General features: G+C 44.9%; 1 protein-coding gene across 2 annotated transcripts; it reads left to right on the forward strand.

The window, feature by feature from the left end:
* The first annotated feature begins 948 nt into the window (after positions 1–948).
* Positions 949–20,030, forward strand: CCND1 (cyclin D1). Of its 2 annotated transcripts, none has more exons than XM_049819749.1 (7): positions 949–1,014; positions 1,885–2,008; positions 3,376–3,758; positions 5,616–5,831; positions 6,537–6,696; positions 12,202–12,350; positions 17,968–20,030. In XM_049819749.1, exons 3-7 carry the CDS (start codon positions 3,561–3,563, stop codon positions 18,121–18,123), a joined length of 879 nt encoding a protein of 292 aa, XP_049675706.1. In that variant the 5' UTR covers positions 949–1,014; positions 1,885–2,008; positions 3,376–3,560; the 3' UTR covers positions 18,124–20,030. The 2 variants fall into 2 exon arrangements, with proteins under 2 accessions (XP_049675706.1, XP_049675705.1); XM_049819748.1 differs by lacking the exon at positions 949–1,014 and adding an exon at positions 1,396–1,781.
* Positions 20,031–27,031: the final 7,001 nt, after the last annotated feature.

Raw genomic sequence — 27,031 nt, forward strand, 5'->3', positions numbered from 1 at the left:
GACATAATTAGAGGCAGCGGTGAAGGAAAGCAGGTGACAGGCAGGAGAGCCAAGGTGGAAGCACCCAGGGTTGGAAGCCACGGCCAGCGGGACGCCGCTCCCGCCCAACCCCGCCGGTTTAATCCGCTCGGGGCCGTGTCGCCCCCACCGGAGAGGGGTGTATTTTTTTGGGGGGCGACGGGGACGGGCGTGCGGCGCGGCTTTTCGAAAGATTACGGCGGGCGGCGGCGGCAGGCGAGGAATGCGCGCCCCCGCGCAACCGGGGCCGCGCACCCGCGCGTCCCCGGCATGAGTGCCGGGCCGGGCCGGGCCGAGCCGAGCCGAGCCGTCCGCCCTTTTTGTCAGCGGCGGCGGGATGACATCATGAGAAAGTGCCGGCCGGGAGCGGCGATCCCCGTCAGCGGGCGCCGCGGGGAGGGGAGGGGAAAGGCGGGGAAGGGGAGAGGCGGGCGGGCAGGAAGGAAGCGCCGTCGGAAGCCCCCGGGGGCGATTGAACGGCGGCGGCGGCGGCCTTCCCCCCCCCCCCCCCCCCGCCCTCCGCCTTATCCTCCTCCTCTTCCCCGGGAGCGTCCGCCGCGGGCTGGGCGCGTTAGGCAGCGGGGCAGGAGGCGGCACGCCCGTTAAGCACGCACACCCCCCCCCTGCCTTGGGGGGACGGGCGGGGAACCGCGTAGGCAACCCCGGGGCTCCGGTCGGTGCCGCTGCCGTGGCGGTGCCGGTTGGGAGCCCGTTAAGGGGCCCGGTGGGGGCAGGCCGGAGGGCGGCTCAGGGCAGGTAGCGGGACCTGCCCGCCCCGGGTCCGGGCAGGTGCGGTGAGCAGAGGCGGAGCCCGGCGCCGTCACCGGGACGAGCGTGGCGGGAGGGGGGGGGGGGGGACGGGACGGACGGGACGAATACCGGCCCCGTCGTCGTCGGCTGTGGTACTCGAGACCGAGTTCCATTCCCCCCCCCCCTTTTGTCTCGGCGTTGGACCGGGCGAGCCCCCTCGCGCCGAGATCTGCCCTGATCCGCCTGGTAACAACCCGGCGCCCCCATTGGCTCACGCTAATGGCCGCTTCCTGCGGCCGCGCCGCCCCGCGCCGCCCCGCCGGGGGCTCCCCCGGGCCCGGGGCCAGCGCCGCTCCCCGCCGCCGGGTTGGGGGGGTGGGGGGGGAAGCTTTTATGAATGAAACACCGGTCTCGTTGCTGGAAGAGTAAAGGCGGCGAGGGGGGGGGGGGGAGCCCTCACCAAGCCCACCCTAACCGGGAGGCAGCGGGAGGGCGAGGATGCCGGCGGCGGGGGCGATGCGCCGGGCTAGGAGAGAGGATCCGTGGTCGTGGGCAGGGTGATGTGGTCAGGGGGAAATGTTTGGAGGCAAAGAAGCGGCATCAGCCAGGGGGACCGGCTCCCCCTTGCCCCCCCCCGAGGGCTTTGCCTGCACCCCCAAACCAGCTGCTCCCCAGAAAGGTGGCAGGGAAGTCAATTAAATAGGATCCCCCCAAGTTGTGCGTCACGGGCAGGCCGAATTCCGGTCCGGGAGTGCAGGGTCACGGTGTGTTTCTTCATTAAAAATTAAAAACCTCCCCGGCCAACTGAAGTTGTGAAAACAGAAGTGCGTGTCCTGCGTATGAAGCACAATAGGCAGGCGGAGGGGACGCAGGCAGGGGACGGCTGCCTCGCCGAGAAACCGTCCAAATTCGCCCCACGGGCTACGGCGAGCAAGGGGAACCGAGATCCCCGGGGTCTCCGACGTCCTCCTGAGAGACCAAGACAAAATGGAGACAAATGGTCGAGCAAACGGGTAAACTAAGAAAGATGGGCAGCTATGTCACGCAAAGAGATTACGTAAACGCACAACTCTGCAATAACATGCCCTGTGATCTTTGGCACTGCTTTCCCCGCAGGTCATGCAAGAGAGATGCTGTATGACTCCACGGCATGTCCACCACGCCATGGCCTCCACGGCCAGGAGACCCTTCCACTGCCCCGACGCCTGCCGGCGATGCTGCCGCGAGCGCCGTACCACCGGTAGGTATTCCCGCCGTCGGTGCCGCACGCAGGTGATGCTAAAGCACCGAGGCCGAGGTTAAATCCGAATGCTCAGGTTTTGAGGGGTGGGCAGGCAGAAGGCAGCGTGAACCCCAGTTTACGGCCTTCCCGCTCCTCCCAGTTCCACTTTGGTGCAGGACAAGTCGTTTCTCCCGTCTGGTGGTACATTGCCTTCACCGCCGGGATTCTCCGGCGGGCCCCAAGCTCCCCTGTCAGCCCCTGGAAAAGTGAGGAGTTTAAAAGAAACTCTTTTTTTTTTTTTTTTTTTAATTAGAAACAAAGCAAAGCAAAGTGTTTTCAGGTACAAGCAGTTCAGCCAGGGAATGGGAGTTATTTACAGTGGGGCCCCACTGTTGCACGTCACGCGTGGACAGGCTGTCCTGGCGGCGCGGCGTGTCGGATGAGGCCCCGGCAGGCTCCGGCGGCTGCCGGTACCTCCCTCCTTTCCTCCCCCCCCCCCCCCCCCCCCCCCAATTCATCTCCCTGTAGGTGCTGGAGGAAGCTCTGGCCACCATTTTGCTGCTCTGCTGGGATATTTTTTCTGGGTGGCTGTGAGCGGTGGGGGTGGGGTGCCGAGTGCGGCCTGCCCGGCGTGCGCTGCCGCCGACCGCGGCCCAGATTAGCTATCGTCCTGTCCCCTGCCATCTCCGTGCCCCTTTTTGGGGGTAAAAACCTTAAAGTGAAAGGAAAGAGGTGTTGAAAAAAAAAAAAAGAGGGAGAGAAGAAAAAAAAGCACCGTCTTGGCAGAGGTGGGGGAGACCCCAATTCCTTCAAAATTCTGGCGTGCAGCAAAACCATCTAGGCTGGGAAAAAACAGGACTGAGGAAACGGGAGAAAGCTTTTTTCCCTTGGGAATCGACTACAAAGACTGGGAGTTGAGGTTGGGAGCGCGCCTTTTGAAACGACAGATATCGCAGGTACGCGACGGCAATAATAATAATAATTGATAAGGAAGAGCGACGCACCGGTCCTGCCCTGCTCCCCCTCCTCGGCGCCCCCAGTAAAATAATACCAACCAAGTCTCCTTGTATTTATATCCCTGCGTGTCTGTGTGTGGCCTAGCCCCATTCATCATTTGGCTCCCACTGCAGAACTCGCTCCATTTTTAAAATTATGCACGATACACTGAAGAGACAATTTGGGTTTCCCCCACCTCTCCCTTGCCCTTGAAGAAAGCAAGCCCTTGTCTCATTTGCATTTGCATTAAACCCCTGCTCTCTATAAGCTAAGCAAAGGGGAAGGACTTGAAGCCTATGGGATGGCTTTAGGGCTCTGCCCCTTGCTTTTGGCTCTCTCTCTCTCTCTTTCTCATTCTCTCTCGTGCTTTGATCTCTGCTTAACAACAGTAACGTCACAGGGACTATACAGGAGTTTTGTTGGAAGTTAGAAAGTTTTGCAGCCTCCAGAGGGCTGTAGCGGCAGTAGCAGAAGCAGCATCCAAGGGACTCCTGGAAGGGGAAGAGAGGGAGGCGAGCGAGCGACCGACTCAGTCCTGCTGCAGAAAAACTGACTCGAGGCGACGGAGGCAGACATGGAACATCAGCTGCTGTGCTGCGAGGTGGAGACCATCCGACGAGCCTACCTAGACGCCAACCTCCTCAATGACAGGGTGCTGCAGACCATGCTGAAGGCGGAGGAGACCTGCTCGCCCTCCGTCTCCTACTTCAAGTGCGTGCAGAAAGAAATCTTGCCATATATGAGGAAAATAGTCGCCACTTGGATGTTGGAGGTTTGTAGCTTTCCGAGATTTTGCTTGGCGAGCTTCGGCGGCACCGAAATGAATTAAACCGAGGAGCTGCTCCCCCAGCTCCTCCTGCCCCCACCCCCCCCACCCCCCCAAAAAATTTAAGCTCCCCGGCGCGGCACACGTTGCTCTGCCTTCGGAGACGCCCGCGTGTAACGAGGGGACGGGGCCCGGGTTTCCCGACCCCCCCGCCGTTATTACCGATTCTTTATCCCCGCTGCAGCAGTCGGCTCCCACCGCCGAGGGGCGGCGGATGACCGGCCTCGTCTCCCGTTCCCCCTTCACTCACCCCCCCCCCCCCCCTCCGACCCCCCCCCAGCCCCGGTACACGGCGTCTGGGGGGTCGCGGGGGGTCCCCCGGTATTTTTTTCCGCCCGTCGGGGACCGGCGGAGGGGAGAACGGGAGAAGGGCCCCTTCGACCGTGTGTTGTGTCCCCCCGTCCCCCCCCCCTCCCCCCCCCCCGGTTGCCGAACCCCCGGCCGCGCCGGGAAAGCCTTGCCAGTTAATTTTTTCTGGGGATTTTATTTTAAATTAATATCCTTGTACACGTATGCAAGTGGTTAGCCGTGCCAGTATTATGCGCCATCTTTGTTCTTTTATTTGCAAAGCAAAAGTGTTTATTAATCGGGAGAAAAAAAAAAAAAAATTAAGAAAAGTCCCGGGGAGCAAGCCAAGGGTGTGTGTGTGTGTGTGTGTGTGTGTGCGTGTGTGTTGCGGGGGGGAAGCGGGGGAAGGGGGCCGGGGGAAAGAAGGTCGGGGGCCGGGGGGACCCCGCTGGGGCTGCGGGCAGGGGGACCGACCGGAGGGGCTCCGGGCTTTCCTGGGGGCGAGTTGCAGGGTGAAAGTTTCTTTGTTCAGCGCGAAGAGAGGCTGGAGCTGTGGTCACCCCTTAAAGGCATGCTTGTGCTGCGGCGGCGATCTGCAAGGTCGCCTGGGAAAAGCGAGTGGGAAAGGGCCTCGTCCCCTGGCGAGACACGTCTGGGGGGGCTCCCAGGGGGAGCCCCAGGAGCTGGGCTACATTTTCATGCTTTTTCGGAAGCCCTGGGAGCCCGCGATCTATTTTTAATTAATTTTTGAAAGCGCGGCGCCCTGCCTTGCTCTGGGAAATGTCGCGCCCGGCTGTGCTGCAGGGCGAGAGAGGGAGGCGGTGAATTTTACTTCGGGGGGTCTCCCCGGAGCCCCCCAGCAGGACCATGGGCACGGGGCTCGGTAAAGGACCCCCGCCGCTTCATTTTCAGCCTTTTTTCAGAGCTCGAATGATTTTTTAAATATTTTTAAATATTTTTTGAAAAGATGACGTCTGGGGAAATGAGGCTGGACGCCACCTTTGTGTCTCGACCAGAGAGGGGAATCGGCAGCACAACAGCAAATTAGATGAAAAAAAAATAAAAGCGAAATAAATAAATCCGAGGGCAAGCCCGGCTCTGCACCCCATTCCCAGGCACGGGGGTTCGCATTTTCCTCCGCTTGCCTTTTTTTTTTCTTCCCCCCCCCCTCTTTTTAAAAAATTTGTTCTAGGGGTTGGAAAGATGGGGACAGACCTCCTCTTCGATCCACCCCCCCCCCCCTTTTTTTTTTTAACCATGAATCGCTTGCGGATTTCTATCGCCACATTTCTCCCCACTTTGTCACTCGTGACTTTCTCTTTCATTTTCTTTGATGCCTCTGGTTTTCCCTTATTTATCCGTTTCCCCCAACTGCATTTTCCCCCCTCGTCTCCTTCAACCTTGCCCTGCAAAGCCTGGGGGGGGTGAGGGGGGGAGGGAAGAGGAGGGCAGCGGGACAAGCCTAGCTTTCGCCTATATTAAATTATTCTTCAACGATCTCTCTCCTTCTTCCAGGTCTGCGAGGAGCAGAAGTGCGAAGAGGAAGTTTTCCCCTTGGCTATGAATTATTTGGACAGATTTTTGTCGTTTGAACCCCTCAAGAAAAGCCGATTGCAATTGCTCGGAGCTACCTGCATGTTTGTGGCTTCAAAAATGAAGGAAACTATTCCTCTGACCGCAGAAAAACTGTGCATTTATACAGATAACTCCATTAGACCCGACGAATTACTGGTAATTTCACGTTTAATCACCTCAGGAAAAAAAAAAAAAAAAAAAAAAAAACAAACCAAAAACAAAAAACACCCACCCAAAACCCAAACCAAACCAAAAAAACCAACCCAACAAACAAAACAAAAAAGCCCCCAAACCAAAAAAAACCCAAAAAAACCCCCGCCGATTACGGAGCCCCTCCGCCAACCGGGGCAGGCGGGGAGGGGGCTGCCTCCCCTCCAGCGGGGATCGCTCCCTGTGGCCGCAGGAGCCTCTAACGAACCCCGCTGGCGGTCCGGGAAGGGAGCGGGGCCGGAGCCGGGGTCGGGGTCGGGGTCGGGACCGACACCCCCCCCCCCCCCCCTCCGCGTCCCCTCGCCGCTTCCCCGGCCGGACCCGCCGCCACCGCGCTGCCTTGGCGCCCCCTGGCGGCCGCGCTGGGGGCTGCGGCCGGCGCTTCCCGGCGGGGGGCGACCCGGCACCCCCCCTCTCCCCTTTCCCCTTTCCTCTTCCCCTTCCCCATCCCGGGGCTCCGCCGCGGAAAGGACTTCCGACCCCTTTCCCCCTTCCGCGCACCCCCAGCCGGGGAAGCGGGTTCGGCCGAGAGCTGCCCGGCCCAGCTGCGGATTGTGCTCGTGGGAGCGTGCGTGAGCGGAGCTAACCACGTTTTTCCCTCTTCTCCTTCCTCTTCTCTTCTTCCCCCTTCCCTCCCTCTTGTCTTTGCAGCAAATGGAGCTGCTTCTGGTGAATAAGCTGAAATGGAATCTGGCTGCAATGACCCCCCACGATTTCATTGAACATTTCCTTACTAAAATGCCTCTGGCAGAGGACACCAAGCAGATCATCCGTAAACATGCTCAGACTTTTGTGGCTCTGTGCGCTACAGGTATGAGCCCTGCACGTTAAGCAAAGCGTGTTGCTCCCCTACACGCACCTACCCCCCGGCTTATAAAGCTTCCCATAGCCGTGGTCTAAAGCGAGCTCACAGAGCTGCGGGGAGGTAGTTTAAGCCCCGATTATTGCCCCTTGTTTGCAGAAGGTGGATTACTTTGCAGAGGTAAGTTTTTTCCTAAGATATTTTGCTTCTGAGTTGAGATCTGTGGTGGTGTCAGGGAGGGAGAAGTACCCCCCCTCTTTGTAGCTTAGCCGTGGAGTCGCGGCTCGGCGCGGCACCATTTCTTCTCCTCTGTACGCCGCGTTTTATGCGGGGGCTGCAAAAGGCTTACTGCCCCGCACGGGGAATCCCTGCCCGCGTGGATTCATTCTTAAGACAGTTTTTAAAGGCGGAGGGGAGATTTTGCTTGTGAATAGCTCCGCGTGGGGGTTTTAAAACTTCCCTCTTCAAGTTGCCTCTCCCCGCCCCCCCCCCCCCCCCGCCTCGGTGGCTGGTGGATTGGAGGAGGGCCACGCGGCACGGAGGCTTTCCTGGCACAGGACCGAGCCGCTGCCATCTGCACCCTTCTGACCACGTGCTGTGCTGAAGCCATGTGCAGGGCCGGCCTCCAAAGACGCCGACTGTTCGCTAGGCCAGGTTTGCAGAGGCCTGATCTTTGGTTTCAAGGGCACCGTGCGTGCGCGCGCGCTGGTTCTTTGAAGTTCCCATGTTTGCACGTGGACCGTGTGTGTGCGCATTTGTACGTGTACCGGCTTCACCCGCTGAACCCTAGCAAGCGGGAAGGAAAAAAAGGTTTAGAAGCGTCTGTCTGTTCTCCACATCTCGCTGTTCCCGCAGGACAGAGTGGAGGAGCAGGGACAAAAGAAATTGTAGAGGGAAGATACTCTGTTTAAACAAAACTTGCGTTCAGCGCGTTTTCTTTTAGCATGGCGGGACCAATCCAGGAATGGCAAAAGAAGAAGGAAGAAAAAGCGGCCAAAGCAAATGTGCTTTTGCAGGAGCACGTAAAGAGGAATGCCAGACACTCCGTTGACACTGATAAAAACTTAGCGTAAAGGAGATACAGCGCTTTAGTAAATCGTAATATTCAGTAGCAGTTGTGCTAAAAAAAGAGGTCAGGCCTGCATGTGGACTCGAGAAAGAGGTACCCACACTCGAAAACCTCGTTGGGATGTGTGTGGCCAGTGGCACAAATTAATGTTGTGTAGTTTATTTTCCAGAGATGGATTTGGTATAAAAAGATTGAAGAAAAGATTGCAGGCGCTCGGAAGAAAAATTTTATTTCACAGAATCGGCCCTACTGCGAGGCCTAAAGACAGAACGACCGAGCCATGAAAGAGAAATTTATAAACACTGGCATCGCGCTTCATCTCGGGCCTAACATCAGCATAACGGGCAGTTCGTAAGTTAGATTGCCTGGAATAATGCTCGGTGTTCAGAGCGCTACAACCTTCAGCCAGCCTTCAAACTACCTGCAGCAACATTTTGGGAAAATCAGACATAACTCTTCGTGCCACATTCTACCAGATAAGGCTGCTGTGACTTCGAAGGCGAGAGTTGCTAAGCTGGAAGCTTCCTCGGCTGCTAGCTAAAAAGAACAGCTACCCGGCCTCCCCTTTGGATATGGGGATGTTTAACCTAGGTTGTTGTGTTGGCAATGAGAGGGATGAAAACAAGAGTAGTTCAAAGGTTGGAGACTTGCTAAGAGTCCAGTACTTTGATCTACTGTCGGTGTTGTTATGTTTCTTTTAGGAAGCACATCCAGAGCCTTTATTTAACACTGCTACACACCACAGCTGGAGAATGGATCAGTAAATGAGAACCATGTTCTGGGAGTTTTACTTAGCTTTTAAAAAAACCAGTGCTGAGCTCACCAGAATTGGGGCCCTCTACAGCTCCCTGTTGAAGCTGGGAATATTGCCTGGGGAAAGAGCGCTCAGGAAGGCTGCCACTAGGCTCTGTATTTTTATTGTTATTTTTGGATGTCAGGATTTTCTCTACCTCTTGCTTTCCTGATGACTCCTTTGTTGGCTAGTGAAGATCACATGTGGCATAAGTAGCATCTGGACTTTGCTTTGCTGTTGCTGGGTTGTGTTGTATTTCCCCTTGCCAAAATGAACCTAGATGGACTGCAAATGCGTTGTGCTGCCTGGATGCTGTGGGGCCCAATCCAAAGTCCACTGGAAATACTGACACTCGCTTAAGTGGCCACGGGGGCAAGTGCAGTATGTCTTTTGCTCCAAGTACAGCCTGCGTCCTCTACCGTAAAGGAGGGTCTCCTAAGAAGAGACGGCAAAACAGGCCTTGCTTAGAAAATAAAATCTCCGCCAGTTGGCTTAACAAGGTGAAGGCTGTAGAAGTGTTTGTAGATGAGTGCGTATGTGTTTGCTCCAGAAAGAGAAGGTTACGCTGCAAGGTGAAGTTGAGGGGAATTCCTTCTAAGCTCCCTCTTCAGTTGCCTGGCTAGTAGAAGTGGATTTGTTTGATTTGGTTTAGTTTCGAAAAATCCATTTTCACCAAAGGACGTCTTTGTGCTGTGGTAGGTTCAGGAGAAAAAGCAAAAAAAAAAAAAAAAAAAAAAAAAAAAAGATTACCAGGGGTTGTTTGAAGTTAACACATAATTGAGCTTAATGAATGGGGCTTTGGCATGGCCGAGCAAGGCAGGGAGAGCTCAAAAGGAAGCAGGCCTCTTTTGGCCCAAGTTAAGACCAGTGTTGAGGGAGAACTGCAGCTCTATACAAGCATAACAATGAATAGCAACAAATATTGGAGCTTCAGCATTTCATTATGTTCCTCTGGTTATCAAAACATACCAGGCTCCTTTTATATTATTATTATTGCTATTATTATTGTTGTTGTTTTCCTCCTCTCGGATGGAGAAAGAAAGATCCCCCTTTGAAACAAGCGTGTTACAATTCTCCTATTCTCTGGCCTTTATAAAATTGGAAGTCTCAAGGTATGTGACCAGTTGGAACCTGTTGCATCTTGCAGCAAGTGATTTATGTTCGCAGTTTTGATTTGCCTCAATGAAAAGATTTTCATTCATAGCCCCCAGCTCTCCAGACGGATGGAATTGCTGCTCCATTTAAAAAGGAAAAGGGGTGACTCGCCTTGTTAGGAATTTTTTTTAAAGCGCTGCAGCGCCTATATGCCTGCTTTGTCCTCCCTTCAGGGTGGCTGGCATTCTTCTCTCTCCTCCCCCTCCTCTCTCTCTCTCTCTCTCTCTTTTTAACAACGCTGAAGTTGTTTATTCTTTTTGGATGAAGTCTCAGATAGGCTACTGGGGATGTGTGCTTCAATTGATGGGGCCCCCTACCCCATTGTGGCTGTGTCAGGTCTAATTCATCTCACCGAAGCCCCCTTGTTCCTGAGCGCTCAATAGCGCAAGATGAGGCGATGGAGGCTGACAATGATGCCACACTCTTCACTTGGGGGCATCCAATTACAGGCGAGAGGGGCCCCCTGATTAATATGCTGAAATTAGTGGCCTCTGCCACAAATAATTCCTTGTTGAGTTGCAACAAAAAGGCAGTCCATGCTGCTTGTCTGGAGTGGTTATAGGGACAGACACAAACTGGTCATTTAAACTTCATTATCACTTTTCCACCTTGGAAAGAATGAGGGTGCGACTATGAATTCATGTTCTTGTTTACTGCTCCATTTAAAAGAAGAACGCAAATATTAATCCCAAACGTGATCCTGTCAGGACAGGCTCATTAAACTGAAACATTTTGGTCATGTTCTGTTTGTGGAGCTCGGTAAATAGTGTCGTGAACGCACTGCCACCGTACCCCCTTCTGAGCAACCCAGTCTTGGTGGAATTCACGCTTGCCTACTGAAATCTCTCATTTCTGAAGTCTACCTGCAACGGTGCGTCAGTATTTCAGTTAGGGGACTGGCTTTGGAATGCGTATAGTGTCAATAAGCAGCCTGGACTACTCTGACTTTGGGGAATGACAGAAGCTTGCTAGAAGGTGGGCGTCCTTGAATCTGCAGATGCCGAAAAGGGGCTAAACTAAATTTATTTGAAGCACGGTAACGTAACTGAGATGACTTTAGATCAAGCTTGCCTTTTCGCTGGCAGCGCATCACAAAAGTTTGGCCACAATTCATCGTATCGGTTTAATTTCGAAGGTCTGTAGAATGCTGGGCGAAATGCCCCTTTGAAGGTGGGTATTGGTCAGGGCTACAATGGAGCGTCAGAGGTATATGAATAGATTCAGAGAGAGGACTTCCTTTCATAAGAGTCCCGAAGTCTTTAGTTTCACTGCTAAAACATTTACACAAAAGTTATTTTATCATAATAAAGGAGATGCATGATTTAATACTTAAACTGTTCCACTGAGCCCTCTAAGCTGTCCATTCCTTTGATTTCATTCAAGGGTTTGACAGATGGTTTATATTTTTTCAACCCAGAGGAAGTTGTATTCTGATAAAAGCTGAAGGAATGTATCTCAGGTTCTTGTGTGTATTATGTGGCATTTCCCTTTCTTCCTCACAAAATTGGACGTTTACTTGTGCCACTTACTTCCTTTGTTTCCGATTTTCCTCCAAGGTGTATGCTGCCACAGATCAAACGCATTCCTGTTCAGCAGAAAGAGTCTTAGCATTAAAATGTGGATTATTCTTATTAAAAAACCCAACAAAACAAAACAAAAACCAAACCAAAAACATGCTAAATGGCAGAGATAGCCCCTTAAGGAATCATGGGAGTGGCTTTGTGGAGAGACCTACAGCAATGCAGTCTGGAAGGGGGCCCAGCCTCTTGTCAGCATGGTGTCACATCAGAATGTAACTGATTGTCCGCCAATTCTTGGGACCCCCGTCACTTAGTTATGCCACATTTACATTAAATCCCTGTTGCCAGGATGGATGGCAGCCACTGACAAGAGACTAGGTTGAGACAAAGCATTTTTAAGATGAAACCTTAATTTAAATATGGATTATCTGCCTCCTGACAGGGTTAAGCAGTCTTTCTCTTTCTTTTTGTTGATGTTGTTCATTAAAGCTATATTCCTTTGAATGTCAGTGCAAAGGTTTCTGCTTTAAGGGGCCCGAGGACTCCTTGTTAGAGCGCACCTAGGATCTGATCATGCGAAACACTAAAGAATGCGAACAGGTTTTCTCAGATGTATAGTGCCATTGACCCCAGTGGCATTATTCACACGAGCAAAGTATTTTAACGTTTGAAGCGTGGGGGCCCTGCTTATGATAAAAATACCTCGAAGTGATGAATGGCCTCCCAGGCTTAGTGCGAGGAAGGGCTACTCGCTGAAGTACAGTTGCTCATGTGGATAAGTGTTTACAGGTTGGGACCTGTAGCAGTTTAGAGCAGGAGGCACCTTTCTGCTCACAGTTTTCCCTACCTTTTTGGATGCAATGGTTGGCAGCTGAAGCCATGCTGGTAGAAGAGTGTATGTGTATGGGCAGGCTTCTCCTAAAGCAATCATTTCAGTCTTTTTTTTTTTTTTTTCTCTCTCTTCTTTCTTCATACAGATATTAAATTTATTTCAAACCCACCTTCCATGATTGCAGCTGGCAGTGTGGTAGCAGCTGTGCAAGGCCTGCATCTGGGGAACACTAACACTTTCCTCTCCTATCAATGCCTCACACATTTCCTATCACAAGTTATCAAATGTGATCCGGTAAGTGACTCTTTCTCTCGGTTGATCTCCTGCCTTAGAGTTTTAAGAATGAATGCCTGCTTACTGCATAGTAGCTAATCTGACAGTAAATCTTGATAAAAGTCAAAACCTCAGAGTGGGGTTTTTGAACGTGTTCTCTTGTGTCCGTCCTAGTTATTTAGCTGTCATTATATCCATTCATAATCTGTGATTACGCTGCTGCAGTTCACCGATGGGAATGCCACATCCAGCTCTAATATTAGTTTGTAAGAGAGGCGTATCTGACAAAGCAAAGGAAACCCTGCATCAATTTAGGACATTGCAGAGGCTGTGTTTCGTTGTAGGTAATTAAACCAGGAGTCTGTGTAAAACAAAACTTTGAAAATAAGACGAGGAAATAGTTACTGAGACCTCGTGGTATCTCTGACCTTATCTTTGACCATTCTTGAGGCCTTTTATTGTGCCAAGTGGTGTGAAAAAGCCCTTCTTAAAAGAGTTCTAATGATCTAATTTGGTTTATTACGTGCTAGACCTGCACAGTAGCTGGTATTGAATTCCTTTTCCGAACAAATGCTTGTCCCACGACTTTCTGACAAGGTAGATGGTCCTCACAGGACTCTCATTTTGCCCTGCAGCTTCCAGGAGATGCACATCAGTAACTAGTGAGCAATAAACCTTTCATGAGTGAATGGGCCAGGAAGGGAGCCTACAAGGAAGACCTAAAGTCAATGATCCATGTCATAATGGTGTGTGAAGTTGGGGCAGAGTTGAGCTTTGTTTTGTAACAATGTGGAAGACCAATAAATAGATGCTTTAAAAAGGTTCTTGTGAGGTCTCCAAGCGCTGGACAATGAGTCAAATAAAGACAACTCTGTGGTTAGCGGCAGAATCTTTGAGATGCTGTTAAATTATTTTACATGTTAATAATTTAAATACATAGAGAACTGTACTAGTCCAGACGCTGCAAAACTAGGTGTGTATAATTGGGCTTTGTTGACAGGAGTGAGTGATTTCTGGAAAGATGAAGGCATCTTAATTAATTATTCACAAAAAGAGTATTTTACTTTTGATAAGACTATGTGAAACAATTGCTGACAAATATGATACCCCCGCTTACTATTTTGATCACCTTAACAATGCCTCAGTATTGAGCATGTTATTTTTTTGCCATTTATATTACTGCAGCTAAAGTAATACGCATCCAGTGCTGAAATGTTAAATACTGTAAGAACTTCAAATGCTGAAATAAAATGCTGCTCAGTTTGGTATGTACGTGTAATGCTTTTAGCCAGTTTGTGAACAATGTAGATATTTCAGTGTATGGCTGGCCACTATCCAGTGCGAGATCTTTGAAGCAGGTACTGAGGAAAAATACTAGGCTCGCTATCTATTCTGACAGTATCTGATTCAAACAACATTATTTAATCATTCCTGATACAGACCATTGGAAGTAGATTCTCTCACATCTTGGAGAACAACAGCATGTCCTTACGTGACTTGACTTAGTTGATGACAGAGCTCTTTTAAAAGAAAAGAAAGCAGTTCTAGCAAGAAGGAGAGTTCTTGCTTATTTCTTTTTTATTGTCCAGAGTCATTGCAAGGCCACAATTTGTATGACCTGCACTCAAAAGTTAACAGCTTTAAAAGGAAGGAACTTCCCTCCGGCTTTCATTGCTAAATATATTTATGTGTTAGAGCAGCTAGAGTTACAAGTAAGGTTTTGGTATAGGTTGCTACAGAAAATAAGCATCATAAATTTATGTGTGTGTGTATATATATATATACATACACACACTGTTGTGTTTGTAATTGAATAAGGAAACAGCCTCTTTCACTACTATTGCTTTGAGTAGAGAAGACTGCTTGGTTTCACGCATAGCATGATTCCCCTGCACAGAGAACTTCCCGTAAGATGTGCCTATTAATCCATGGTATCGAATGCTATTCCTGTTATCTTATTTCACTAGCAAGTATATGAAGTTTGTTACTCCACAGCGATGGTTCCCCTTGTCGGACCGCACAAATGATTACGCTTTATATTGGATTGTCTTGAAATATTAAGAGCATGCATTATAACATGGCTAACATTCTCCCCGATTATCTATTAGCTAGAGCAGCTGGTCTGTTGGATTTCAGGTTATATAATACACTTTTTTACCTTTAGTCTCAAAGAAAGCTGAATCTAAAGTAAAATGAGTATCACCTGATCGGAATTCCTTTATGGTTCATGTTTACATTGGTAGGAGTCCAATTTCCCATTTTGCCTTTGATCAGGGGTAATTAGAAGTCAGATAATCACAATTAGAAGTCTTGGGCTGTCTTCCATCATTCTATTCTTGACCCCATCATCCAAACAGATTGAATTTTACCCGACATTCATTTCCAGGCCAGAAATTTGCTAAACTAGATTAGATTGGGTTTCCATGCTGTCTGTTAGTACATTGGAATTCGTCTCCCACCTGCCTCTACTCAGAGGCACCTTGAAACATGTGCTTGTTATCCAGAACGGGTCAGGCTGTAACAAAGGATTTCCAAGCAGCTTCTTTTTTGTTGTTGTTTGTTTCCTTTAGTATCTGACCCTGGAGTCCGATCATGTCTGCTGTGTGTGTTAAAGGTATTTGACCACATCAGTTAAGCTAGCGAGTCTTTATTTTTTTTTTTTTTTTTTTCACTGAGGAGCTTAATTAATCCAGGAAGGGTTTGTGACCTTGAACAAACTGTGGGCATTGAAAATTTGGGTAGTGAAGCAGAAAAGTTGTTGGGAGAAGTTATCAGAGTAATGCACAAGTTTTGTATTTGTACGTTTCAGTGTTCAGAAGTACTGAGAATGAAAAAAGCTTTGGTGAGGTTGTTCACAGTGAATTTTATATTTTGCAGTTATTTTTCTAGCTCTAATACATTCCTGCAGACAAACTATTAATCTAATAGTAATCTGAATAAGAAATGAACAAAAATGCCTAAAACATTGAAAAAATACTGTTCATTCAGCTGCAGCTTAAGACATAGTCTGTTCATGATAAATGGTAAAGATTATGTTTTTAAAAAATACAGTTATAACATGCTGTAGTCTGAGAATCTCACAGGAAAAAAAATTATGTGGTCAAAAATTACCTTTAAATTACATAGTCCTATGTAATTATTCATAACTGGACTCCAGAGGGAGAAGAAAAGGTATTTGTACAAATTCTTTTGAATGGTTTTAGTTTTCAGAGCTCAAGCATGCTATATGCAAATGGTTAGGATTAAAAAAAAAAAAAAAAGGCACAAAAACCCCACCAAAACATATCCCACCCACTACCCCCCCCCCCCCCCAAAAAAAAAAAAAAAAAAAAAAAAGGAAAAAGCTAGCAGGGTTCATTTTGCTCTGAAAAGAAATTGGCTTTCCATTTGGAACACTGAATATGCTACCTTGTTAAAACAGAATTATCCTCAAAAGTGCCTGGATTTGTAAACCCAAAAATACCTAAACCTGTATCCATGTCCTACTCTTTAATACATCTAATTCCAAGTGTGACTGAGGTGCATGGTCCAGGACATGCCAGTAGAAGCCTTACAGTCAGGCTTGATCTGTCCGTCATATCTTGAGAAGGGGTGAAAGGACTTCATAGAGATCTTATTGTGAAGGCCAGAGGTATGTAGGAGCCAAAGGCATGATGACTTTAGGATATGAGGCGTTTCTTTTTGTCATTTAAAACGCTGTGTGTCTCTGTCAAGAGGAAATATTACACTAGGGTTTAAAGCAGAAAAGGTCATAGGTTATGTGTTTTCAGTGAGCTGTAACTGATGGTCTGATCTGCTTAGAGGTAGGATTAACCTCCCTCTCTCTCAGAAAGGACTTGCAGAGAATTGTTTGCTTGGGTTTCTAATCTTATTTTACCCCAAACGCCATGTGCCCTTATTGGTGGCAGAGGAGATTCTTGTGGTAGTGGAATCAGTGAAAAGCTGGTAGATCACACAAGAAGCCTCTGAATGAAGGCAGAATTGAAACTGGGAAATAAAGAAAACAGCAGGCAGGTCACCCTCTCAGGAAAACAACATTCATTCTCAGTCATGCACATCCTAACACTTTTGACGGCAATTTATCATGGAAGACTGGGTTCACCGCAAGGGCTAACACATGTCATAGGTTAAATCAGAAAAGGCAATACTGAAAGGAAACTTCAAAGTCCTTAATACACACGAGTTAAATATGTTGGGAAAAAGCTTACGATGTTTGTTACAAAGCTATGAGTAAACAGCACACTGGAGGAATTTTGGCAAAATGTCGTGTGATTGTTTTGCCTATTTAAGGCACCATTTCTGTGTCGGTGCAATGGACGTACATGGCTCTGAAGAACGCGACCATAACTTGCAGAAAGTTGGACAGGTTGAACAGGCCTTCTCCAGGTCTAATTGCTGTAGATTGATAAGTAGAATTGGATATACCTACTCACAGTATGGTTTAATGCCTGGGGGAAGTCCCCACAGGAGACGTGATCCTGCTTGGTGCTTTATGCTTTTAATTTACGCCATAGTCTGTGCAAGCGGCGAGGCCCTTGCACCTTCCTGAACGCTCAGGAGGATCGCGTGCGCATTCGGCTCTGAGAACATGCTTTTGACGCAAGGGAAAGAGAACTCACCCTGACTGTGATTTCCGGGTGAACGGGGTAGCAAACTGAAAGCTTGGCAGCACTTTGTAATGCACGGTTACAAAGGTGTTTAGTGGTGCTTCTGACAGATCTCTCCAGTTTGGGGTCATGCAGTCTGGTACATTTTTCTGTTCAGATGCTTTCTGAGTATAGAAATCAGTTAGCTAACTTGAGCTGCCCACTGCTGGACATAGCAGCAGTTGGCAGGCAACTTTGGGCACGTATACCTAAATATATTTATGACACTTCTATCTAAGAACTTCATATTACCAGAACTCAGCCTGGGAAAAATCACTGTTTATGACTTCTAGTCATAGAACAGTCACTTCTAGTAGACTGTTCTGCCGAAGTGTTTCTGTGGTACAAGTAGAAATCGTTGACCAGCTCTGCCTCCAGCCCAGTTTCAATGTCTTTGCATCTCCACTCATTTAATTTTGATCGATTCACACTGCTGTCCAGTCAGACTGTTCCTATTTTTTTCAAAAGGTATAAAGGACAGTGAGGTAAAAGATAGTATGAATGGACTTCTACAGAACTGCTGAAGTGTTTAATGGCACAGGCAGAAAAGCAGTAGTGCAAGATACAACATCTTACTGTGTGAAGGTCCTGCCCGGCTTAGTTACTACATGTGCCACTGTAGCGGAGCATCCGTCACGTTCAGTTGTAGACCTACGGGCCGAGACTAAGAACAAACCAGCAGTCGTGGTTTGACCAGAGGACTCACCTAGGTGAGCAGAGATGCTCACCTAGGCCGTTAATTAGAAGATGGCAAGAGTTAGTTGCTGAAGTCTGGATCCAGGCTAGCATCCTGCAGAAAACGGGGTAGCTCATCCAACCCTTCACTGTCCGGTGTTTCTCTTGCTTTTCCCACACTCCTTTCAGTCTGCTGCCCTCCCAGAAAACTTGATTGTATTTCTCTTGCTTTTTCAAGAAATGGTATTTGGTCTGTGATCCTACTGTTTTTCTAAAGGACTCTGGGTCTTTTTCTCCTTCCGTTTAATCTTCTCTAGGATTGTTTACGAGCCTGCCAAGAACAGATTGAATCCCTCCTTGAATCCAGTCTACGTCAGGCACAGCAGCACAACGTATCTTCAGAAACAAAGACTGTAGAGGATGAAGCAGACCTTTCCTGCACACCCACTGATGTGCGAGATGTGAACATTTAAGAGGACTTCTTCTAATGGGTTTGCTTGGCGAGAAAAGCAGACAAAGAAAGGGCATCTGAGAAGGAATCAGCATCAGGATCTCCCCCCCAGAAACCCTTTTCTCCAGGACATTTTTATACCAGAAGGGAAAACCAGTCTTGTTATATTTTTTTCTTGCTCTGTCTCCCTTCCATCTGTGACTTCAAACAAACAAATAAACAAAAAATACCCCAAAAACTGTCTTAAAAAAAGAAAAAAATAGTATTTGCATTACCCCCAGGGGTTTGTGCTACAAAAATAGAGGATTTTATACAATAATAATCAACTAGTTTTTATATTAAAGTGTTCTTGTCTGTATGTTGTAAAAATAGGCATTAACACACAAAATGTCTCCAGGGGAGGTATTAGATTTGATTTCTTACATATAAAACAAACCAACCAACCATTTTTAAAGTAGAAGAGGGTTTTTTTTTTTTAGATAGTAAATGAAATATTCTTTTTTTTTCTTTAAAAAGCATAGCTTTAACGCAGTTCTAGGCTTTTCTGTATCTTGCTTGCTTATGCATTTAGTCACTTTATAATTCATCTGTAAATGTTTATTTTATTTCCTTAGGTTTTTTTTATCCTCTTCACCTTATAAATGGTTAACATAACCCATAAGTTAGTGTATGTTAGTATGCAGCATTATTATATGTTAATCTTTTTTTGTGCCTGTGGATTGCCTGTGCATAAGGCATTTGTAGGGTTCCAGCTTAGCATTGTTGGGGAAGGCCAATGTACTACTCATACGATACTCTATTATAAAGAGAAACCGAAATAGTGACATAATATATTATATTTTTGTAATCTTCATATTTTTGTAGTTACCTGTGTAAAAATGCTGGTCTGACCCCACAGATATTCAGCCTAATTATGGTCAGGTTCAATCCACAGTTCAGTCTTTTTTTTTTTTGTTTGTTTGTAATATTCTAAAACCATTCCATTCAAAGCACTTTCAGTCCATTAGATATAGGAAATACATTCTTTTATTGTGTGGGAATTTTTTTTTAATGGAATGGTTTGGAAATATATAAGTGCTTGTTCGCAAACTTGGAATTGCAAAGCAAGTGCATTTAACTATGGTGTTAGAGGAGAGGTGATTTTTTTTTTCCGAAGGTTGTGTTCCAGTGAGAGAAATTGCATTCACAAATTGCCAGGATATCTTCCTATCCTTTTCTATAGAAAAGTTGAAGTTTAGAATCCTTTGGTGCCAACTCATCTTTATAAATTAGGGGCCTTAAAGGTTCACATATAGGACACATAGTTTAAGGATTGTCGCTAGATGTTTTACAACTGAAGGTTTTTAAACACTAAAATATATAATTTATAGTTAAGGCTAAAAAGAATATTTATTGCAGAGGATGTTCGTAAGGCCAGTATGATTTGTAAAATAATGCAATCGCCCCTTTTTAAAAAAAATAATCTTTCTACCCTTGATGTTGCAGTTTTAACACAGCTTATTAAAGAAAAAAGGACACGCTTCAGAGAACAAACCCAAAAACAAAGCAGTCTATTTGGCCCCTTCCTATACATTTTCAAAAGCAGTCTAACCATGAGAAAAACGCCATAGTTAATAGATATGAAAATTGGAGTACTTGAAAGAAGTTCTTATTCCAGTATATGCCCCATTTTTTTATTTAGCTACAAATAGAAAATTTGCACATCTTGGCTATGTATCTTTTTATTATTATTTTAGAAAGTAGCTGAAGGGACGTGGACATAGCTGTTGAAGTTGATGCTCGAGGAGAATGTGATGGTGAAATGTATGTGAGAAAACTGCCGCTAAGGTGTTGATTGTAAAAAAACAAAACAACAAAAAAACAACAAAAAAAAGAAAAAAGAAAAAAAATTTAAAATTTAAAAAAAAAAAAAAGAAAAAGAAAAGAAAAGGAGTGGATGCTCCATTTTTATTGAGCTGCTATGGATAAATTCCCAGCATGGTTTGAAAAAAAAAAATTAACATTGCTTTTCTGTATCTTTGTCATTGTGTTTTGCTGCTATTTTGTGGATCAGTTTTTTTTTTTTTGTTATACAATGTCATATACTGCCATGTTATAGGTTTTAATTTTCTCATAGAAAATTATATTATTGACATCATTTTTTTGTAGATTTTTTATGTGATCAATTTTTACTTAATGTGATTACTGCTCTATTCCAAAAAGGTTCCTGTTTCACAATACCTCATACTTCAGTTAACCGTGTCTAGACCAGGTTTTAATGTTCGTACACAGTGCCTCATAGTTCTACTGCAAACGGAAATGCATCGAACGTTATTCTGAATGGGTCTCGCGATTTGCAACTAGGTTGCATTAATTTAAAAACAGCAGACATTTCAGAAGATCAAGTAATGTCAGTTTTTTTTGTTGTTATGCATTCTATAAAGCTGGATTCTTTGTCTGATCTGGGGTTTATTATCATAGTAGTTTTAAGCTGTGTTATTAGCCACATTGATATATGAAAGGTGCATTATAATATAACTCTTGTATGCCACCTGATGTGGTTTCCTATCAGTTGGGACACATCATTTGGTATTATAGGTTATCTTCTGGAACTCTAAGTATTTTGTGTGTTTAATCTGTTATGATATACTAGTTTTTTGTTGGTTTTTTTTTTTAATTATAGCATAATGCTAATTTAAAAAGCCTGTAAATCTCATAAATAAGCCAGCTAACAGAGTTGTATGCTGAAGAATAATCTAGCTGTTGCCTGTATGCTGCTAAACCAAAACAGAATTAGAACTCATTTTGAGGCAAATGCAGTTAAGATCCTACATAGTGCATAAATAAAGCATTGCAATGCTACTAGCAGTCGCAGGACCCAGGAGGACTGGATACATTCTGTCCAAATTTCAGGAACATTTCTTACTGCTTACCTCATAAAACACTTCTGTTTGTGGCATCTCTGTGTCTCTGAACCAAACATGATTATTGAGTTAGTGCTTGTTGGTTATATTATGTGTTACACTGAGTGGCAGTGTGTACTGCAAATTTCTTTAAAATATTGTATGTACTAAAAGGCCAAATCCAGATAAGTGGGTTCATGTGCCAACAGAGATGCTTTATTTGTCACATTATTATAACAATCTGTAGTAAGCAAGCAATTCAGATTTGTACATTTTTATATTGTACTTATTGGCATCACTGGTCTGAAATGCACATTTTCACCAACAGACCTGTAACAGACAAGTTTCCAGCAAAAAAAACTAAAGTCTAGAAATAAAATTGGTAAAACCCAATGTCTGCTTGTTGTCGTCTTTTTTTTTTTTTATTTTTTATTTTAATTGCCTTCATGAAATGTTCAATGGTAGTAACTACCTGATACAGTGAGTAAACCACATGACATTTTCTGGTTTTGACTCCATGCTTTAATAGTTGCAATGCTGAAAACCCTTTGTCGTTATTTTAGGAAACCGTAGGCGTTTTTAGCAATGGGTAGGCGGCTGCCTGTGACAGTAATGTGTATTTTTAAAGAAGCAAAATATTTTTTTTTTCTGAAGACTTTCTTTTAAAACATCTAAGGTAATTAGAGTAAAATACCATTTGGTGGTTCTTGTTAATAAAAGGTAAAATAAAGTAGGTGTTGGATGGTACAGAATGCTTGTTTGTATTTATTTATCAGTGTAAGGTTTTGTGTCCTAGAATACCTTTAAAGAAGATAGTTTGTTTTAAAAGCAGTAAGGTTAACCTGCCTTCTTTTCCATCCCGTCCCCTTATACACAGCTTTTGCCTCTTACTATTGTATCACTAAGATAATAAACCTGAAAAATGTAAAAGCCTACTAAAAATACGTAAAAAGGAACTGAACCTACAAGGAAAGAAATTATATATGATTTTAAAGTAAGGTGAGAAAAAATTATAATCTCTGTCCCAATTCACTTTCCAAAGTATCTCTGAAAACTGGGGATGCACATTATCAATTACTGTGAGAGCCAAACACAGCAGAAACAGCTTATTCTTCATGGCGATACTCAACCTTCTAACCTATGTTTTTAACTATTTACCCTATGAAAATATTTCTGCTGTAAAAAAACCACAACAAACCAGTCTACATAAAACATCAAGGGCTTGTCTTTCCTGTCGCAAATTAGAAATCTACTATCTGCCTCATTACAACTGATTCTATGCAGTAAGTACAGCAAAGGAAATGAAACTCCTGAGATAACACCTAACACGTTAATCATAGTCTAGGGCAAAATAAGTTTGTCCCGGTGCAGTTACGAATAGATGGGAAACCATCTGCAGCAGAAGAATCCCACTTGAGCTCGTATTAGCTTAGTTTCCCAGTCATTTCAGACAGAAACCTGAACCATGTGGCCTACTGTAAAATCACAGACCAGGTAGGTAAAGTAATACCAGTACATAGCATAATCTGTAATTTTTTCCATTCAAAATGGATAGCTCCTCAATATGGTTAAGTTACGGTGGTAGGCCACCGGGAAAGATTTGTATAGCAGTGAAAGAAGATCTGAACTATATTCACAGTGACTTTAAATACAGATTAAGCCCAAGTTTAAATTGGACTCAGTTAAAAATGACTCATTTTTTTCACGTGCATCTTTTATCAGTTTTCTTCAAAATTTCAGCATACTTTAAAGAAAAAACAGGAAAAAAACCCCAAAGGCTCGCATTTGTATCACTGATGGCTAACCCCTCTGATTTTAAATGTTTGAAAATTGAGTGAAGACATACATACAAAATCTTGATTTGAGACAAAAACCTTTTTACCGATAAAAAAATATAATGATTCGGTGAGAAATTTAAACCTGCATTTTGTTGAACATGTTAAGTAGGTATTGCCTTTCCTATCTGTTTTATAAACTCTATTAAACTGACTGAAGTGTTCTGTGACTTAAGTAGGTTTAAGCCCACATAGTCAGCTCTGTTATTTACATTTTTCTTCTCTCAAACATCTCTAAATGCAGACTACTAAATTTGAAAGTTGGGTGAACTATGCCAGTATTACTCACATTGCAAAGGGCAGAAAGACAAGAATGTAGCAAGAAAAACAATTTACTATAGGCTGTAAAAAATATGCATGTTCAGCTAGGCTACGCTGTAGCTTATTAAAGGGAAAAATACTGTATTTTCTTACATCGGCTTGAGATGTGTACACAGAAAAACCTCCAAAAGACCTCCAAAAAACCTCCTCAATTCCATTGCTGAATTCAGACTGATTGACAAGCTTGGACCTTTTATGAACACTTGAATTCACATATTCTTTATTAAAAAATAAACAAGATCTGTTAAATGTAAAAACGCGGAATCCACTTACTTACATTCAAGCCTATCTGGCATTTTAAGTGATAGAAGTTTCCAGAAGATAGAGGAGAAAGTAAAGCTTGGAGCTATTATTTCAAAGGAGTCATAGGAATGACCCAGGCATGTGGGCTAGATACCCTAATAAAGATTCCTGGCAACATCATTGAAAAGCTACAATGGGACAAACGCAGTAAAGCTATAAATGATGGCATTTTAATGAATTCCCGCCAGCATAATTTTATGGGAAATGTATCTCTTCAGACAAACATGGTATTTTTACGATCCCACAAATATAATTGATAATAGTAATTGCATTGGCATGGCAAACATAGATTCCCATCTAGCTTTTGACCGAGTTCCACATAGTATTCCAATCAAATGATGAGAAAGGGATTGTAAATTAGTCAACTGGATTGCACTGATAATGTGAGACTTGCCAGACTTCTGATTTTGTTCTTTAGGGTCAAGGAGTACAAATTTAGGAGCAAGGCAGAAGTTACCCTTTTGTTTCTTTAACTCGATAGGCATTTAAGAGGGAAAACAGAAATAGTTTCCTGATGATCCTATTGGCATCTGCAGAGCCCGACTTAGATCTGTCCTACTTTTTGCCTGTGTGAAGACTATATACTAAAAAGTCTCATATTTCAGGGAAGTCACCAAGTGTCCACAGTCATCATTTTCCTGAGGGCTCTTACCTGAAGAGGGAACTACTGGCAGAGAGACTGCGCTCCCAGCAAATCAGGATTAAGGCACACGGGCAGCATTTTCACCCGGCAGCATGCTGATACAGGGCCACTACCTGCCTGCAGCATGTGGGCAACAGGTCTGCTCCTGGGGTACCCACCACCACTTCTGCTGAACTCCTGAAGCTGGTTTTAATGTGGTCTTCAGAGCATCAATTACTTCGCGGAATAGCCCCAAGCTTTTAGGGAGCAGTCACTACCATATACAGACCAATGCCACAGCAGCTTTTTACTTGTTCAGGTTGCCTCTCTGGACACAGGAGGCTGTGTTTAGTGGCTGCTAGAGGTCTTCCCCCTTATACTGAAGGAAAAAAAAAATATCCACCTGTGTGGATTTCATCTCGCTTCTCATTTTAATTATGGCTTATGCTACTTTTCTTATTTATGATAATATCCTTGAAGAATAAAACAATTGGCATTTATTTCAGATGAAAAAAGCCACATAGCAATACATCTCAAAACCAGAATACCAGTCTCTCCACTCACTTGAAGACTGCAGTAGGAAATTATTTTCCCATCATATTCAAAATATATGCTAATGGACAGTCACTTCCCTGCTAACATGTCTGTCAAGGGGTGAAGCCTACCTGAAAGCCAAAGACTGCCCAGTCAAAAGACACCTTGACTACATCTGCTCAGCTCTGACTAATCTGGCATGAACTGGAAAACAAAGAAGCAAAATAAGAACTTTGTTAGGCAACTGTTGCTAAATTCACAGGTAGTAACACATTTGGGGTGGGTGACCAGAGGAACCTCCTCCCCACCAGTAACTGGCCTTAGATATGGAAAAAGTCAGAAAGAATGGCCTGGGACTGCTTGTGCTGACATACATAAAGCAATAACTGGTTAAGAGGGTAACCCCTCAGGGTTGGAGAGAGCTCCAGGTACAGATATCTTAATACCATCAAGAAAGCTGAACCAAAGGAGGAATCGCTACATGCACAGGCCAAGCTCCCAGCCAGGACCTGACATGTCTACTTGATGGAGCAGGAGTCCTTTTCTCCTGGGTCCATGTGGTGAAGGTCTAGGGCTTTGATTTGTGCACGTAGCATGTGCATCGCAGAATGGAAATTACTATCCACTCACCATTCCCAACCTGCCAAGTAAGTAAATTTTAGATTGTATGTTGCTGAGTGGTGTGGTTTTGTTATTTCATCCATCGCACCTGACTGCCCCGTGACACTTGTCTTCATCCATCCACAAGCTATATTCCATCAAACGCTTGGTCTCCTATGACAGCTAACACCAGAAGGATGTTATTTGTAACATTAGCACCAGTCTTCAAGGAGCTGGGCTGAGATGGGCGAATCATTTAACAAGGACCACTAAACCACCACTAGAGCATTACGACAACTCACCTGAGCCAGCACCAAACGAGTGACCTAGTGTCCTAAGTCACTGCTCTGATGGATGGCAAACTGTCCGAAACGGACAATTGAGCTTTTTGATGTTTTATTTCTCCTTTTATTAGATTTTATCACTATAGATTGTTTGAATACAGGGTATTATTTTCGAACAGCTTCTTTACTCCTTGAACACCCGCAGGCCATAGTTCTTTACATTTGGTTGCTGGCTACTTTAAACATGAAGACCAGATCTTCAGCAAACATATACTGTTAAATACAGCTATTTTCTTTCTATATGCACAGACATAACATCTTCCAAGATTTCCAGAAGGCATCAGTAATTATTTACTCAACAGTAAATATTATTTCTTAAAAACATAATACGTTCATTTCACATTTTTGACTCAGTATTTCTGTAGCTGTTGCATTCACTATAACCACTTTGTTCTTTTTAGACAATACATCTATCAGCCACGTATTAATTCAGGTTTCTCTTTTGTTGGAGACCCTTAGACTGCAAAGGACCAGAGAGGTTCCTCCCTTATCGACAGTAACTTTCTAATATAAGTGAAAGAGTTCATCTGCCTTCACTTCTGCATGATAGTGCTCAACAGTGCTGCAGAGTCAAACAAGTATATGCAAAGCCTCGCATTTGTGGAAACACAACTGCGCTCTCATCCTCAAACAACTTTCCAATCACCTAAATATAGCCCTCCATGTTTTTAAATCTCCTGTAAACCTGCTTAAGGTGTCTTAAGGATCTCTTTCCACTTCTCCCATGCTTCTGCTGAAGGAGAATTTCAGACAAATCGCAAGTCAAAGTTCCTTGAAAAAGTCTCTCCATGTTTTTCTCTAACACAACTTGTTTCTTTCTCCTTAGTTTAAGAAATAATAATGCTACTGGATTTTTGTGAAGTTTGTCCTCAACTTATTGCATAAGAGAGCTTAAAAGGACAGCAAGACATACAACTATAATGAGCCAGATTCTCAACACGTGGTTCTAACAATGCACCTATGGTGAAGCAAGGTTATGAATTCCCAAGTTGTGCTCAAATCATTCTCCACCTTACTCAGGTGTTGTGGATATGACACATAAAATGACGCTGTAAGTCCATGTGGTTTTAGGTTTACAGCGCACTTGACTAACCGCACCACAACCAAGGTCTCCTCAAGAAGGAAATACACTGCAGAAACCTCTAGCTCTGCTTAAGTGACATACCATTATATCGATTCATAGTTTCAAATAGCCATTTTTTTTTTTTATTTTTATTTCAGAAACTGTCAAGTACTTGTTAACAATAACTTCTGTATGTGTGTTTTTTAAAGGAGGTAAATGGGGTCTCAAAAATTCAATGTCTGCACATACATTGCAAAAAAAAACCAGCCAGTTTAGAGAACAATGTAGGCATGTGTTTTTAAACTACTGTTCGTGCAGTCTGGTCAGGACTGTGTGACACAGTATACAGTGTTTTGTCATCCAAGGAATGTCTTTGATCAAGAGTTTATGCAAGAAGGAAAAAAAAGCCATGAAACCCTAATCCGT

This window comes from Accipiter gentilis, chromosome 17 (genome assembly GCF_929443795.1).
Source record: "Accipiter gentilis chromosome 17, bAccGen1.1, whole genome shotgun sequence".
NCBI lineage: Eukaryota > Metazoa > Chordata > Aves > Accipitriformes > Accipitridae > Astur > Astur gentilis.